The sequence below is a fragment of the Scheffersomyces coipomensis genome, assembly GCF_036884675.1.
Source record: "Scheffersomyces coipomensis strain NRRL Y-17651 chromosome Unknown DFJ63scaffold_4, whole genome shotgun sequence".
In the NCBI taxonomy this organism is placed as follows: Eukaryota; Fungi; Ascomycota; class Pichiomycetes; order Serinales; family Debaryomycetaceae; genus Scheffersomyces; species Scheffersomyces coipomensis.
In genome coordinates, this window is record NW_027042895.1 from 1,371,408 (window position 1) to 1,389,779 (window position 18,372).

General features: G+C 32.2%; 4 protein-coding genes across 4 annotated transcripts; 2 read left to right on the plus strand and 2 right to left on the minus strand. All coding sequences in view use genetic code 12, as the record gives it.

Annotated features, from left to right (window-relative positions):
* Positions 1 to 10,587: 10,587 nt before the first annotated feature.
* On the plus strand, positions 10,588 to 11,112 carry DFJ63DRAFT_313721 (uncharacterized protein; the record flags this gene model as incomplete). The annotated part of the gene is made up of 1 exon (XM_064906220.1): positions 10,588 to 11,112. One exon carries the CDS (start codon positions 10,588 to 10,590, stop codon positions 11,110 to 11,112), a length of 525 nt encoding a protein of 174 aa, XP_064761939.1.
* A 141-nt stretch (positions 11,113 to 11,253) lies between these two features.
* Positions 11,254 to 12,420, plus strand: DFJ63DRAFT_163726 (uncharacterized protein). The gene has a single exon (XM_064903683.1). It carries the CDS (start codon positions 11,396 to 11,398, stop codon positions 12,383 to 12,385), a length of 990 nt encoding a protein of 329 aa, XP_064761940.1. The 5' UTR covers positions 11,254 to 11,395; the 3' UTR covers positions 12,386 to 12,420.
* On the minus strand, positions 12,421 to 14,598 carry DFJ63DRAFT_163725 (mRNA splicing protein). Its single transcript, XM_064903682.1, has one exon. It carries the CDS (start codon positions 14,277 to 14,279, stop codon positions 12,456 to 12,458), a length of 1,824 nt encoding a protein of 607 aa, XP_064761941.1. The 5' UTR covers positions 14,280 to 14,598; the 3' UTR covers positions 12,421 to 12,455.
* Positions 14,599 to 15,629: 1,031 nt separating this feature from the next.
* On the minus strand, positions 15,630 to 17,906 carry PSP1 (Psp1p; the record flags this gene model as incomplete). The annotated part of the gene is made up of 1 exon (XM_064906221.1): positions 15,630 to 17,906. The coding sequence occupies one exon, from the start codon at positions 17,904 to 17,906 to the stop codon at positions 15,630 to 15,632; it is 2,277 nt and encodes a 758-aa protein (XP_064761942.1).
* Between the last annotated feature and the right edge of the window lie 466 nt (positions 17,907 to 18,372).

Below are 18,372 nucleotides of genomic sequence, written 5' to 3' on the forward strand. Positions count from 1 at the left end.
TACTAAAACTTGAAGACGATGATTCTGAACTTGAACTTAAGCTTGAACTTAAGCTTGAACTTGAACTAGAACTAGAACTAGAACTTGAACTAGAACTAGAATTAGAACTAGAACTAGAACTAGAACTAGAACTAGAACTAGAACTAGAACTAGAACTAGAACTAGAACTAGAACTAGAGCTAGAACTTGAACTAGAACTAGAACTTGAACTTGAAATGGAGCTAGACGAGCTGCTTGGCGACGGATTACATTGAGTGAGAACTATGTATTCGTAATCGCGCTTGGCGGTAGGATAAATAGTAACCAAAGTCTCTCCAAAAGCACAACTACTTGACGAAGATATAATATCAATGCTGGAGCTGAAGCTTGACGACAGTGACGAAGAACTTGATGAGAAGCTTGAATCAAATGAAGAACTACTAGATGAATCTAAACTTGAACTAGTGGATGAACTTGGCCAGTTAGAAATGGAGCTCAGCCATAATGAAGAGCTTGAGTTGATAGAACTAGATGATATACTTGAACTTGAAGGAGAACTTGAAGGAGAACTCCATGAGCTAGAGGAGGAGGCCGACCATTCAGAACTTGGTGGTGACACGGACGACGACGACGGTGATAATGTGTACGACGTAGACAGAATACTACCCCAAGACTCCGAAATAGAACTTGACAAACTAGAACTCGATAGCGTCGCCGAAGTTGGAGAGCAAGTTGTAGTCCAATGCTTTCTACCAAAATCCCAACAATTATCGACCACTCCTGTACTACACGCAGTAGTCGTGGGTGGATTTGGTGCACAGGTAGTAAATTGAGGTATATCATGGTCGTCACAAACAACAGTGGTGCCATGCGAGCAAGTAGATGAGCATGAAGTAGTCCACCTATTGTAATTAAAGTCCCAACAATTATCAACCACTCCTGTACTACACGCAGTAGTCGTGGGTGGATTTGGTGCACAGGTAGTAAATTGAGGTATATCATGGTCGTCACAAACAACAGTGGTGCCATGCGAGCAAGTAGATGAGCATGAAGTAGTCCACCTATTGTAATTAAAGTCCCAACAATTATCAACCACTCCTGTACTACACGCAGTAGTCGTGGGTGGATTTGGTGCACAGGTAGTAAATTGAGGTATATCATGGTCGTCACATACAACAGTGGTGCCATGCGAACAACTTGATGTACAAGTAGTACTCCAGGCTTTCTGCTCAAAATTCCAACAATTCTCCACATACCCTGTACTACACGCAGTAGTCGTGGGTGGATTTGGTGCACAGGTAGTAAATTGAGGTATATCATGGTCGTCACAAACAACAGTGGTGCCATGCGAGCAAGTAGATGAGCATGAAGTAGTCCACCTATTGTAATTAAAGTCCCAACAATTATCAACCACTCCTGTACTACACGCAGTAGTCGTGGGTGGATTTGGTGCACAGGTAGTAAATTGAGGTATATCATGGTCGTCACATACAACAGTGGTGCCATGCGAACAACTTGATGTACAAGTAGTACTCCAGGCTTTCTGCTCAAAATTCCAACAATTCTCCACATACCCTGTACTACACGCAGTAGTCGTGGGTGGATTTGGTGCACAGGTAGTAAATTGAGGTATATCATGGTCGTCACAAACAACAGTGGTGCCATGCGAGCAAGTAGATGAGCATGAAGTAGTCCACCTATTGTAATTAAAGTCCCAACAATTATCAACCACTCCTGTACTACACGCAGTAGTCGTGGGTGGATTTGGTGCACAGGTAGTAAATTGAGGTATATCATGGTCGTCACATACAACAGTGGTGCCATGCGAACAACTTGATGTACAAGTAGTACTCCAGGCTTTCTGCTCAAAATTCCAACAATTCTCCACATACCCTGTACTACACGCAGTAGTCGTGGGTGGATTTGGTGCACAGGTAGTAAATTGAGGTATATCATGGTCGTCACATACAACAGTGGTGCCATGCGAACAACTTGATGTACAAGTAGTACTCCAGGCTTTCTGCTCAAAATTCCAACAATTCTCCACATACCCTGCATGACACGTTCGAGTAATTGGTGGAGATGGTGCACAAGTAGTGAATTCAGGTAATTCATTGACGTCCAAAACAACAGTCACTCCATAAAAACACGTATCAACACATGTAGTGGAAAACGAACTATCGGTGAAATCATATGTATTGATGATAGTTCCAGTATCACATGTAGATGGTGTAGGATCTGCAGGTGCACATAGAGTGAGAGCTTCTCCATTATCAGTATTAGTAACGGCAGTTATCGACACACACGTATCAACACATGTAGTCGAAAATGAACTATCGGTGAAATCATATGTATTGATGATAGTTCCAGTATCACATGTAGATGGTGTAGGATCTGCAGGTGCACATAGAGTGAGAGCTTCTCCATTATCAGTATTAGTAACGGCAGTTATCGACACACACGTATCAACACATGTAGTCGAAAATGAACTGTCGGTGAAATCATATGTATTGATGATAGTTCCAGTATCACATGTAGATGGTGTAGGATCTGCAGGTGCACATAGAGTGAGAGCTTCTCCATTATCAGTATTAGTAACGGCAGTTATCGACACACACGTATCAATACATGTAGTCGAAAATGAACTATCGGTGAAATCATATGTATTGATGATAGTTCCAGTATCACATGTAGATGGTGTAGGATCTGCAGGTGCACATAGAGTGAGAGCTTCTCCATTATCAGTATTAGTAACGGCAGTTATCGACACACACGTATCAATACATGTAGTCGAAAATGAACTATCAGTGAAATCATATGTATTGATGATAGTTCCAGTATCACATGTAGATGGTGTGGGATCTGCAGGTGCACATAGAGTGAGAGCTTCTCCATTATCAGTATTAGTAACGGCAGTTATCGACACACACGTATCAACACATGTAGTCGAAAATGAACTGTCGGTGAAATCATATGTATTGATGATAGTTCCAGTATCACATGTAGATGGTGTAGGATCTGCAGGTGCACATAGAGTGAGAGCTTCTCCATTATCAGTATTAGTAACGGCAGTTATCGACACACACGTATCAACACATGTAGTCGAAAATGAACTATCGGTGAAATCATATGTATTGATGATAGTTCCAGTATCACATGTAGATGGTGTAGGATCTGCAGGTGCACATAGAGTAACAACATCCCAGTTATCAGTATTAGTAACGGCAGTTATCGACACACACGTATCAACACATGTAGTGGAAAATGAACTATCGGTGAAATCATATGTATTGATGATAGTTCCAGTATCACATGTAGATGGTGTAGGATCTGCAGGTGCACATAGAGTGAGAGCTTCTCCATTATCAGTATTAGTAACGGCAGTTATCGACACACACGTATCAACACATGTAGTCGAAAATGAACTGTCGGTGAAATCATATGTATTGATGATAGTTCCAGTATCACATGTAGATGGTGTAGGATCTGCAGGTGCACATAGAGTGAGAGCTTCTCCATTATCAGTATTAGTAACGGCAGTTATCGACACACACGTATCAATACATGTAGTCGAAAATGAACTATCGGTGAAATCATATGTATTGATGATAGTTCCAGTATCACATGTAGATGGTGTAGGATCTGCAGGTGCACATAGAGTGAGAGCTTCTCCATTATCAGTATTAGTAACGGCAGTTATCGACACACACGTATCAACACATGTAGTCGAAAATGAACTGTCGGTGAAATCATATGTATTGATGATAGTTCCAGTATCACATGTAGATGGTGTAGGATCTGCAGGTGCACAGGTAGTGAACAGTTGATGATTAGTTGGGTTAGTTAGAACAGTAACACTATCTGAACATGTGGATGAACAAGTAGTTGTCCAGGTTTTATGCACGAAATTGAATGTATTTATAACCAGTCCAGTACTACATGTAGTAGGCGTTGGAGTTTGGGGTACACAGGTAGTAACAGTTATTGTTCCCCTACTAGTTGTAGTACCTCCATATTGACAAGTACTACATGAGTAATAAGGCCAATAATTGATATATTGAGTGACTATTCCAAAAGCACAATTAGAGGATGTACTGCAATATGTTATTTGATGTAGTACATAAGTACCCCAAGCACAGTAAATAGGACCACCATTTCTCTTTTGGTGATTATCACTTTTATCAACAATAGTGTCCGGAGAAGACGTGATTGTTATAAGTAAATCATCTGTATAACTTCGTGTCCAGTCCGAGGAAGATTTTGAGCCTGTTTCCATAGGAATTTCTAATTCTAATTCCACTATAGAAGGAGTAATAACTGAATGAGAAGTTGGAGCAAAACCTATAAGTGTATCAGTATTTCCAAATAAATCTGTGATAGTAGTAGTTGAATTGTAATTTTGATTCCAATTAGCAGTTGAACTGACCACATCATTTTCAGAATTACCTAGGCCTAACTTTCTATAAAATTGCTGAACATTTATTAGTCCCGGAAAGGCTGATACTAAAGTAGCAAACAAAATAAAGAGCGTTAGAACACTCCGTAATATCATACTTTAATAAAGTGCTTCGATAATTGATATAGATACTTATCAGAATCATTTTGATTAGTCAATATTACAACTTATGGAGATGATGCATTCCTTTTAATAGAAATCCCACATTTGAGAAGTGAGATATTGAGCCATTGATTTTTAATTAATTATGAGTAAGATATTTGTTTCTAATAACAAACTTCGTAACTTTTTTAAAATAAGAAGTCGGAATTGATTTAAAATATTTTGAACATACATTTGAACCCAAATTGATAAGTATGCATAATTTCCCAATTTGATTAATTGAAATCAATTCTGGAACAAGTAAATTGCTAAAATTAACACATTATTCTTGGGAAATGGGGAAGAAAGTAAAGTATACTTTCAGATTATATAAAATAATGGACTTAAATTAAATTAAATGATCCAACATTAAAAAATAAAATAGTAGCAAAATAGTTTAAATCCCTTTACGAAAAAAATTTGAAAATAATTGACTTAACAACTTGATGTTATTTTTGGAACAAATAAATCACCATTTTGAAAATGGTCGAATCACATAAACCGTTTCTGTTTGGAGGATAGATTCATGTATGATTGAATAATAGAAAAACAAACTTATTAAATGGAATTTTGGCTTTGATGGTGTCTGACATTGAAACAATTGTTCGTCCAAAATATGAATATTGATCCTTTCACACTATCACCAATGCTAGGACTGGCGGAGGCGGTTTAATCGATTAAATTAAACGAGCAATAAGATTAGTTAATAATTAGCCCTTACTGCATATTTTAACTCTTAAACAACCTTGTAAATTTAAATTAATGAATGAAAAAATATTCAAATACGAATTCGAAAGTTAATTACATGTATGCAACTCTATTGTTCGATTCAGTGGCCAGTTTTCTGAATTTTTCATGGTTAGGCTTGACCCATGGTCGGCTTATTATGGAAATTAAAAATCAGATTAACACATTCGGGGAAGGCGTGCAAAGCATATTAGTCTTGATAAAATAATAATATTATTATTATTATGGTAACCAGTACTATTTATGATAATAATTTATACCAATACCAATGAATATAAGACGATACTCAAATACGAAACAAGAATTATTGAAGCCAGTCTAATTTAACAGAATCGTCACAAACAAAAGTGGAATTAACACATTGAACACATTTACAAGTCGTAAAGTTATGAAACCTGAACGAGTCATATATCAAAAACATATCGTAACCAGCAACCAATTGAGACGTGAAATTAAACCCAATAAACTATTTCACAAGCACGAGTCAAAGCGGTCGATCTGCAGCCGCTTAGATATGAGGTGGAAGAATTTGAAAACATATACATCATAAGTCTATTAAAGCTAGTGTTTTTGGTTTATTGTTTTTTTAATTACGTCAAACATATTGGTTACAACAAAAATATTTTTGATTGTTTTGTTTCTTTTTTTTTGTTTTGATTATTTTTTGAAATTATTTTATTTTTTCAAATCCTTTATTTTATATGTTAATTTTAAATATAATGAACGCAAAATATTTATATTAGAAAAAAGCATAAAATCTAAACGCTCAAGTATGTTTCGGCAGGTGGTACTAGGTTATAGGAAGCGGAGTAAGGAAGGAGCACTTTAAGGGAGTGCTTGTATTTGTTAAAGATAAAATAAAATAAAATAAAATAAAACAAAACAAAATAAAATAAAATACGAAAACCTAAAATATTTGTAATAGCCGATTTTATTAGTTCAAACTAAACAGAACATAGATAACAGAATGTATTTGATTCGTATATTAAACCAAGGGTAGAATGTTTCGTACTACTTTATTATCGTGTGGTTATTTTTAGCAATAGAACTGAAGGAGATAATTATTTTGAACTACTTTTGTATTATAGGGGCTAGAATTATCAATTTAAAAGAATCTCTTAATTTAAGCAATAATTTTCGTAAATAAAGGTCTAACAAGATTTCATTTCCACAAACTTTATTCATTCAGCAGTAGTTCCTGTATAGCTCTGGATTTTAGAGGCTATTTCTTGGAACTGTCATTTCCAGGAAGTTTTCTCTTTACAAGAATTTAACCCAGATTTCTACATTCAACTTGCGAGTTGTTGGTAAATTTTTTTAAGCTGGACCCTGTAGCTGAAAGGATGGGATATAATAGTATCAATAGTAAATCTTTATCTACAATTGATTCATATGTTCCCAAACACGCAAAGAGTACATTTGTGAATTCAAAACTTAATAAATAATAAAAATCTAATAGATTTGAAGATAGTGCAAGCTTTAACTTTGTTGGAGGCTTTAAACTTCGTTATTAGCTTACCATTATCTTTGCTTAGCGTATATAAACATATTTTCATTTGTGTTCATCCCTTGAATATTCTGTAATGTGTTATTAGTTAAAAGGTATGCATAATGCAACACATTTATTTTAAATTGCCGTTGATAACGATACATTCTAATGGAGGTGCGTCCACGCTAGTTAAAGCCTGTTCTGCTCCACTAGCCGAGACATCACCACTACTTCGTCCTTTCGATGTGTAAGTGGCTCAATACGTGTTGTCTACAAAATTGCTCTTGTTTACCTAAATTCAGCACCAGAATAGGAGAGTATTTAAGGATGTACTACCAGACAACTTAAAATTCTAATCTACATTTAATAATTACATATCAACAACACTCCTTGTTTATCACCAATATCGTAGTAGTTAGTTTGCAATATAGCTTTTACTAGATTGAATTTTCTTTATAAGACAAGAAAAATCAATATAAATTGTCTCTTTTTTTATTTTCCTAATCATATTTATGTGTACCCTTTGTTGACTTGAATAATATGAAAAAAAATAAGAAATAATTTCAATTCCACATTAATTAATTTAAATTATCAGAAGGCTTAGAAATGGGATCTAAGAAATCGTTGGTTTTATTTACACACAATCAAACGTGGTTTTATTGGTTAATTTCAAATGATTCCAGGTTAATATTGGTAACAGGGTACCTTCTATGACATATCCTTTCAAAAGCAACTTGGAATGGATTCCCCTTTAAAGATAAAATCCTTTTTTCAATATTAGTTGTCAAAAAAAAGCCTATTTATTACAGGTAATATTTTCGGCGTGAACCTTAAAAGAATGCGGGATCAGAAAAAAAATAATAATCGAAAAATAAAAAATTTCTTCTTCTCGTATTATTTTTTAACGAAGAAAGTGTTATGCAGGGATAAACCCAACTGCAGATAACAACAGATTCATCAATCGTTTTATGTCCTCTCTTTTTGTAAAGCCAAGCTGTTCTATGAATAGAATTGGAGTAAGTAGTTAATTATAGAAATATTAAACAATTTCATATGAATGGCAATAATAAATAATACTTTGAACTACATAAATTGAGCTAGTATATCATCATGCGATAAATGTATTGGGGCTCATCAAATGTGTTAATTTTATTAATTAATAAAATTAATTAATTAATAGAGTTATGAGATTAATAATAATAATTCAAATAGGTTATGGATGAACCAAATTAAGTTATCGTGAAAATCAAAGCCTAAATCACAGATGTAATTAATTATATTTTGAATATTTCAATGTGGTGAATATGAATCTAAATCTACATTATAAACATGAAATCTTATCTATAATAAATATGAGTTGTAACAAACTGCTGATATTTAATTTTATCAATGTGTAATTTAGGAATTGAGCGCCAGACATTTTAAATCTCCGTTATATTTTACGAAAACATACACCCCTCAAAATAAAAAGAAATACTTATAATACTTCTCGACGTCATACATATGCACCCACATCCAAATACTCTCACACACACCCACATTCATTCGCACATACTCTCATAATTTAAACAAATAATAGTTAAAATACATACAGTTCTCCGCTTTGAACGGTTACGATCAATTGGAGTTATGTCTTGATTTTGCCGTACCAGTTTACCCCAACCTAAGGATCTGAAAATTACGAACCAACCTACATGCGAATCTAGCGCGTAATCTAAAGTTAAGGGGAACCGTACTTAACCAAGAGTAAGTTTTTGCCTCGATATCTGCTTTTATATCAAGATTATCATAATCTAAAAGATGACTGGGATCAATTATGATACATTTTGTACTGACATTATTTTGACATTATAAGTAGAAACATCGTTGCCACAAGCAAATGCGGGTGCTCAAAGAAACGAAAGGCAAATTAATTACTTGCATATATTTTTAAGATTTATTTTTTAGAGTGGACACTACCATGCAAGATAAATTATCATAAGCTGATATGTTATTAGGAGAATAATAGAATAGAAAAAATGGATTATATGGTATATTTATCAAAGCTTCTAACCTACTTGGTAATGAAAAATGTGTTAAGCATAATACTAAACCTAGTTAATCCAAACATTAGAAATCTTCACTTTAATCATGATTTTGGGTTTAATTTTTGAAATTATTTTGCAAGAAGATTGATGAAAAAGGAAAATTGTTGAAATTAAAGAATTCTCATAATTAGCCCTTGTAAAAACAGAGTAAATTAAAGGTCACACCATATAGTCATCTTTCCAAATGTTGATCATATCAATAAAAAGAAGAGTGAAAGAAATATTGGCTCTTAAACCCTCGATATTATTGAAGAAAATATTATTAAAGAAGAAAAACCGCTCAAAAAAATATAATCTGTGCGGTGCACAACGAATACGAAAAGTGACAGGTCACAATCGAATTCAAAATAATTTATGTCGAGGACCCCTACATTCTAAATAAATTCAATTATTATGATATAAGGAAAGTTTAAGAGAAAATTATCTAGATTTATATAACTAAATAGTTATTTCTTTTCTAGTTTTAACGAAATCACCACTTTTCGCTATGTCTTTCTATTAACTGGGCTGATAAATGTGTGATCCATTTATTTGTTTATAGCCACTACTAATTGTAATTTCAACATCGGTAAGCACACGACTTCAATTTTTCAACAGCATAGAGGATGTTATGTTTTTCGAAGTTATAAATGAAAAGAAGTTATTTGAAAAATATACAATCAATAAAATAAATAAACCGTATTGATATGTTAGAATAGATGAAAAGCTGTCAGAGTTCGGGAGCTTAGAGTTCTAGCACAGCTTTTACTCGCACACGCATTATATGTGGAGAATAAGTTTAAGTTTATTTTTTATTCTTACTACTGTAGCATAAATATACCTTTAAAATTAAGGTTGTATGACCTCCAGGTCGGTTTCCTTTTATAGTAACCCTGTTTTTACACTTTTTAGTAACCTTGAAATAAGTCATATTATTTTAAAAAACTATGCTGCTCATGTCTTATATATATATATATGTCCATATTTTCATAATACGTATATGGAGTGATAACAATACGAAAACGTTTACACAGATGACCAATGTACCATAGATACTCCAAATTCAACCCTGTGAGGCCCGTCTAATAGTCAAATTTCATATTACAGATTAACCTTTATTTCAACATTTCTTTTGTTTGGTCTCAAATTTCATTATTTCCCTTTTGGGTCGTGGTTTGTTTATGCGGGCCGAATGCCCATCACTTAAATTGTCTAACTATTCTCCTCCTCCTAACAAATTTCGGTCCTGTTCTTTGTTACCCCTTTCAAAAACTGACATTGTTCCACAATATACATAGAAACACGTCAAACGCATAACGAACAATTTTTGTTTGAATCTCATGATCGGAGGCCATGTCCATTTTTGTTTCTCATCTCAATGTACAGTATTTATTTTTTTATTTTGTATTCCATCTCTCCACAGTTCCAATTGAAATTCATGTTTCCGTCATAAACTTTACTATTTTAAATTTAAGATGGACATCTTTTAAATACATGTATTTCATATAAATAACCATGTATATTTCAGGGAATGTGATTTTTCATTTTTTGATTCTGTTTCGTTTTTTGGATCTTCTTTTTCTATTTTCTTCAGTTTGTTTTCCAGTTTGTTCTTTCATCCAGTAAAACTTTCATCAACCCTTTTCAATTAATCGAAAACTACAAAGGATTTCATTCTTAAAAGTTCAAATTCCTGAAATATTAACATAATGGCTCTCAATCTTGTCAAATACGATCTTGCTTCTGATCTCGGTGCTGCTGCTAGTGCTGTAGCCGGTGCCGTCAACACTGCCACTGCAGGCGCAGCTTCTGTTTTAGGTGATGCCACTTCAGCTGTTGACTCTGCTGCTAATGTTGCTACTGCCGGTGCTGCTTCTGTCTTTAGTGTCGCCACTGCCGGTGCTGACTCTGTTGCTCATGCTGGTGCTTCCGGTGCTGCTTCACTTTTAAGTGATGCTACTTCTGCTGGTGACGCTGGTGCCTCTGATGCTGCCTCTCTTGCTTCAAGTCTTGATGCCGGTGCTCATAGTGACGCTTCCTCCGCATTAAGTGCTGCTGTTGCTGGTATTACTTCTGGTACTTCCAGTGCCGCCACTAGTTCCGGTTCATCCACCACTTCTTCCGCTGGTGCTTCTCCAATTGGTGGATCATTTGGTGGTGTTTCTGGTTCCTGGAAATCCGGTACTGCCATTGCTGCGGTTATTGGTTTCACTTTCTTATTTAGTGTCTTATAATCAATTGTCTAATTTTACAATTTAAAAATAGAAACATTTTTGTTTATGCCTATTTATGTTAGTTTAGACATTTTTCTTTATTGTGTGTTATACTTAGTTCTTTCAAATAAATAACAATTGAATATTGTATTGGGTGCAATTGTAAACATTACATAGCGTGTAGGATTATGTCAAAATTTTGTTAGCGACTGCATAGAACACCATCGCTAACATTTATAAAATGAATTACATATTTTATTCACAAGGTAAAAGCTATATAATTTGAAAAAAAGGTATCAGAAATATGTCATCAGGTGAGGTTGTACAACAATCTAAGACTCTCATGGATCGACCAGCTCGATTGCAAGTTGATCCTGAGTCAATAGCTGAGGATGATAAACCACCACAAACAGGAAATGCATTTAATATATGGTATTTGAAATGGTCTGGAGGTGAATCTTCATCCAAGAGAAATCAAATCAAACTGAAATTTAAAGTAAATATCAAACAAGATACAGGATATACAAGAGCTAAGTTATCAAGTCCAATATGTTTATTTTTTGCTCGTGGGTGTTGTTATAGAGGTAAGAAATGTCCATATTTCCATCGTATACCGTTGGATGTTGATTCATTTTTACCTACTCAAGATTGTTTTGGTCGTGATAAAACAGCTGAATATAGAGATGATATGGATGGAGTAGGATCATTTAATAAAATCAATCGAACTTTATACATTGGAGGGTTACATATGAAAGATAATATGGAAAATAAAATCATTAAGAATTTTCAACCTTTTGGTGATATTGAAAAAGTTCGGGTATTATATAATAAATCGTGTGCATTTGTAACTTTCAGGTTAGAATCAACCGCTCAGTTTGTTAAAGAAGCAATGGCTGATCAATCGTTGGATAATGGGAATGAAGTGTTGTACATAAGGTGGTCAAATGAAGATCCAAATCCTCATGCTCAAAGACAAGAAAAGAGAAGATTAGAAGAAATTGCTATTAATACTGTTAAGAATCTTCTAGAATCGGTTCAAGATAGTGAAAATAAGAAACGGAAAGTTGAAATTCAGGTAGAAGAACCTGAAGATGAAGAAGCTGAGTCTGAGAATGTCCATGAGATTAAACAAATAGAGGCTTCTATACCAGTTAATCATGGTATAACATTCAATACAACTTCATTGGAAACTTTGTCAAAACTACGAGCTAAGCAAATTGAAAAAGAAACTAAAAATGCTGTTGCTAATGCTATTGGAGGTTATTCCAGCGATGATGATGATGACGATGCCTAATGATTTATGAACTAAAATAATTTATATTTTATCTATGTAACAATAATATATAATGATAATAATACAGTATTTAATCTCTTAAATTTTGAGATTGAGTAGCCTTCAATAACCAATCAGGACACTTCTTTCCACTTTTACTTAAATATTTCTTTAAATCTAAAAACACATCCTTATTTGAATCATCAATAAAAGTATATGCTAACCCAGTTTTACCAGCTCTACCAGTTCTACCAATTCTATGTATATACTCTTCAAATTTAGTAACCATTTGAAAATTAACTACCAATGACACATCAGAAACATCAATACCTCTGGCCGCTACATCGGTAGCGATTAAAACTCGAGATTCATGATTTCGAAAATTATTAATAGACCATTCTCTTGATTCTTGATTCTTTGATCCATGAATCACCACATTATCTTTCCAGCCACTTGCAGACAACCTTGTGGATAAAGCATCACAGATCTTTCTATAATTGGCAAAGATAATGATGGAAGTAATATCATGATATTGTTGTTGATGTTTATTTATAACAGTTAATAATTTAGCAAACCTTTGGTCATCTAATTCTTGACCCCCATCATTAGGAGTAGTCGTCAAATATTCAAATTCTTGATTAATACTATCATTTGCTTCGCCAGCATTACCAATAGTTATATAAGCAGGGTTGATTAAATAATTCTTACTTATTTTTTCAATAGCAGTTGTAATGGTAGCTGTAAACATTAATGTTATTCGATGATTAATATTAAAAATTTTAGAATCAATGGTTGATTTTAATTGATTTTCAGTAGGTAAATATTTAAAAATTGAATTCAAACTTGCTTCAAACCCCATATCAATCATTCTATCTGCTTCATCCATGATTAAATGATAACATTTACCCAAATCTATAATATGTCTCTCTAATGAATCAATTAATCGACCTGGAGTAGCCACTACTATATGAACCCCACCACCATTTTGAATTGAATTGATAGTTTCTTCATATTGATGACCTCCAATTATACATATAACATTAATACCTAAATCTTGACAAAATTTATTAGCTTCTTTTGTAATTTGTAAAGCCAATTCTCTAGTAGGAACCAATATAAGACTTAAAGGTTTATTGAATTCATCTTGTTGTTTATGTTCATATTTGAAATAATTATCATCTATATTTAATAAATAAGTTAATAAAGGAATTAAAAATGCTAAAGTTTTCCCACTTCCAGTCTTTGCAATCCCAATAATATCTTGATTATTTAAAGTGATTGGAATGGAGGCCCGTTGAATTGGGGTTGGATTATCATATTTCAATTTATATATAAGGTCTATGATCTTACTGGGGATTAACTTGGGAATCTCATCCCAATTACGTAATGGTTTAATATCATTAATCACATTTTTAGAAACTATATTATAATCTTCTTTGAAAATCCTCCAATCTCGAATAGTCATCTCATCCACTGTTTTATCAGTCCAATGTTTATCACTGATGATAATTTCATCTTGATTTGAGGTCCGTTTAATGTCTTGGAAGATCAATGGTTGATAATTATTTGAAGTATCTTCCCCTTCATCCCAATCAAAATTAAACTTTGATTTCTTCCTCTTTGTAGTTTTGTCATTACTAATAGTTATAAGAGGTGATTCTTTTTTCTCATTCTCTTCTTCATCATGATACTCTACTATTCTTTTCTTTCTTTCAATTTGTTGTCGATTCTTTTCATCTTCATCTGCTTGTTGTTGTTTAAGTTTCTTCTGTATAGCTAGTTTTTCACGTTGTGCTTTGGATAAGAACACAAGCTTTGGTGCACCATTTATTCGAGTGATAGGCTTGCTGGTGAAAGCATCATCATCAGACTCATCTTTAAGTAGATCGTCAATCGATATCGGTCGCCTACTCATGATCAAACTTAATCAGTTTCAAACCCTATCATCATCACATTGTAATTCAAATCTTTTTAATCTATACAGACTATTTGGTACAATGCGCACGACTTTTCAAATTTTGGATAATTTTTCTGGGGACAGCAGGAAAAGGCTGCAAAGTACAATTATGCGGCAAAACGATTTCAACAAGACCCAAGACCAAATCTGAATTTCACTCAACTTAACTTTAAATTAAACTTAATAACCACCCCTTATCCACGAGTATCAAATTCATGGTATATTCTCACAACGTGGATATGAAACTTCAAGAGGTGGGTGAAATTACGTATACTTGAGAACAAGTGAATTAAAGTTGGATCAAGTCGAGGGAAACATACAATGAGTCAGGAGGAGTTGTAATAAGCGCTCAGAATACAATGATCAGGGGATGAAAATCTAATTATGAAAATCAATTGGTGATACGATATTGTTAAGTATATGTTTGTATAAGTCTAGATTGAAGTTGTATGAGGTGCTATATATGATTGAAAAACTATAAATATCCCAGTAATCCTCTCTGTTTTGCATAATCTTTTTCTTCTTTTTATTCAGTAAGACATCGATAGATTTCAAACAACAACAACAACAACAAACAACAAACAACAAACAACAAAATGGCTAAAGGAGGTTCAGACCAATCACACAACACCAATAGAGGAACATCAAGCGGAGGTCACGTCTCCAGCTCTGATCACTCCACTTCATCCAACAATCATGGAGTTCAATCCCATACCCATACCACTGGGGTCAATCATTCTGACGGTAAAGGGTCTTCCAAGGGTGTTTCTAGCTCGACCCACCATGCTCAACAAGCTACTGGTGATGGTCGTACCACATATGTTGATTCCAAGACTGTCACTCATACTGAAACCAAATGAGTTAAGGCGATCACGTTTGTGTTTTTTCAACTCTATATATTAAGTAGAGTATATTGATAGTTAGGTTTATAATAAACGATTCTAACTCCATTAAAGTCTGTAATTAATTAATATATTTTGTCTATTAAAAAAGTATACAAATTTATATATAAAGTGTCCCCTTTTAAATTGTTTTTGGTTGGATAAAAAGAATTTTTTGATAAATAAAATAAAATAAAATAAAATAAAATAAAATAAAATAAAATAAAATAAAATAAAATAAAATAAAATAAAATAAAATAAAATAAAATAAAATAAAATAAAATAAAATAAAATAAATAGATAAAATAAAACAAAATAAATAAGTAAAGCAAAGTGGTAAAAGTTAAAGTGATTGAGTTTTTTTTATAATATAGTCTTTATTTTTGAAATATCCTACACATTAAAAATAAATAAAATAAAAAGCAGTCTATTGAGAATCACCAAATGGATCAAATTTTGGATTAATTGAAGTATTAGTCGTTGTTGATGTAGTTGTCGTATTATTATTAGTTGATGTTGTTGAAGTCGTCGTAATTGGAGCTGGGGCTGGGGCTGGGGCTGTTGTTGTTGGATTTATATTTGTTGAATTATTAATTGAAACTGTATTAGTATTAAATCCATAAAAATTACCTTCAATTTCATTATTTAAATGTTTAATTAAATTAAGTAAATTTTTCAGATGGAAATAATTTGGTAATGATAAATTATCAAATTCATTAATGGAGAAATTTAAAATTTGATCATTAGTTAATTCATATTCATGAGGAATAAGATCATCATCATCATCATTGTTGTTGTCATCATCATCATTAGGTCTATAATTTTTATCGTCATCATCCTTAGAATCATCATTCTCTTTCTTCTCTTCTTTATAATTTGTAACATATAATTCTGGTTTATTATAAGGTAAAACAGCACATAACCAAATTCTAGTTTTATAAATTTTAAATAATTCTTTAATTAATCCTCTAAAATCAATTCTTTTAAAATTAGCATAATAATAAAAGATTAATTTTTTAAAATCAGATTGATATTCAACATTAATCAAGGATAAATTCGATTGTAAATTTAATTCTTTAATTTTATTAAAACAAGTTATGAATGCTTTCTTTTCTTCTAAGAATTTGCCACTAATTTTATGAATTTCCTTGGGTGTAGCAAATCTTAATACTTGTTTAGTAGGTAATGTGATTATAAATTCATTATCTTCATTCAGATGACTATTTATAATTTGAGAAGCATTTAATAAAGTTGAATGAGTTCCATTAATCTTTGAACTTGGATTATTCCCATTATTATTATTATTATTATTACCATCTAAAATAGTTAAACTTTTTAAATGTTCTAATTTTTTAAGGAAATTAAATAAAATAGCAAAATTCAAATTAACTAATGGTTCAATAATCATCACTAAATCTTTCCCTCTATCACCATCAACTATAACTAAATCATTCTTTTGTAAGAAAATATTGGAATTATTAGGATAGGATAATAAATCAAATTTTCCATTTTTATTTATAACTAAACATAAAATTTTATGATTGAAAGTTAAATTATTTAAATTTTTAATAAATGTAATTAATTTAATTATAATGGCATTATTTAATAATTTATTAATTTCCAATAAAATTTCATTAGTTAAAGTTGGATTTTGAAAATAATTAATCGTTTTAAGATAAAGATTTTTTAAATCAGATGAAGCAATGATATATTGATCTTTAAGAATTAAACCGTGTTCTAATTTAACTGATTGATTGGAATTATTGTTATTGTTATTGGTAGTTGGTTTGGAGTTGGTGGAAGGACCCTTTGATTGTTGCTGCTGTTGCTGTTGCTGTTGTTGATGAAGTAAAAAGGATGGATTATTACCCATGGATAAAGGGGGAGGAGGATTATTAAATAAAAAGGAGTTACCTTGTTGTTGTTGCTGTTGTTGCTGTTGAGGTTGTTGTTTTTGTAAATTTGGAGGAGGAGGGAAATAATTATAATTTGATTGGAATTCAACTAATTGACTTGGTCTTCTTTGTTGAAAATCATTATAATTTGCATTTAGATTGAAATTAGTAGAGAAATTATCATTTAATTGATCTAATTGATGATTAAGATTAGGGAATTGATTTGATTGATTTTGAAATGATGATGAATTGTTTGAATAAGATGTGGTTGATGATGATTTTGAATTATTGAAAAACGTTGCTGAAGGACTTGAAACAGGTAATTGAGGAGGAGATTTAAAGAATTGAGATTGTGGTTGTTGTTGTTGATGTTGTTGTTGAGGAGGAACAACTTGAGATTGAGGAATTGGTTGATTAAATAATGGAAATGATGAAGATTGTTGAGCTGAACTTCTCGTGAATGATTCTGCAGCATAAGAAGGTCTTCTTGAACTAATAGTTCCAATTCCACCTTGTAATTCCAAAGGTAAATTAAATGAATCTAAATTTGTAAATAAGAATTCATTAGCATTATTTAATGGACCTGAAGTAGGAGATTTATTAGATAAATTATCGGATAAATCTTGAGAATCATTAGAAGATTCTTCTAATGAAGATAATTTATTGAATAATAAAGTATTAAAATTATGATTATGATTTTGATTTGAGTTAAGATTTTGATTTTGATTTTGATTATTATTATTACCTTGATTATTTGGTATATTACTAGTAGATGATTGTAAGAAATCAGGATAATTGAAACTACTCATATTGGCATTAAAAAGCAAAAAAAAAGGTGGGGAAATATATGATTATTATTTTTTAATGAAATTAGGGTATTTATTTTCTAATATGAATTGATTGATATATTTCTGTTATTCCCTTATATGGTTTAGTTTTTACTCTTTTTAGTAGTAACTTTACAGGTTATAGATGATAGTATATTTTTTTTTATAGTAGTGGATTGGTTAGGTTTATTTTTGGGGAAATGAAATTTTTTTTTTTACCGTCTATTTGAATTTTAAATTTAATGGGGAATTAAGAATCGTATGATAAAGCGTGATTGATCTGGTATTTGTTTATTTATGTATTTGTAAATAATAGTAAAAGGTGTATAAATAGATTGATTATGGATTGATTAATGGGGTATACATATGATGGTGATGGTGATGGTGATAAGTTTAGATTGATTGATGTGATGTGATGTGATACGTGTTGCTTCTGATGGATTGTTGT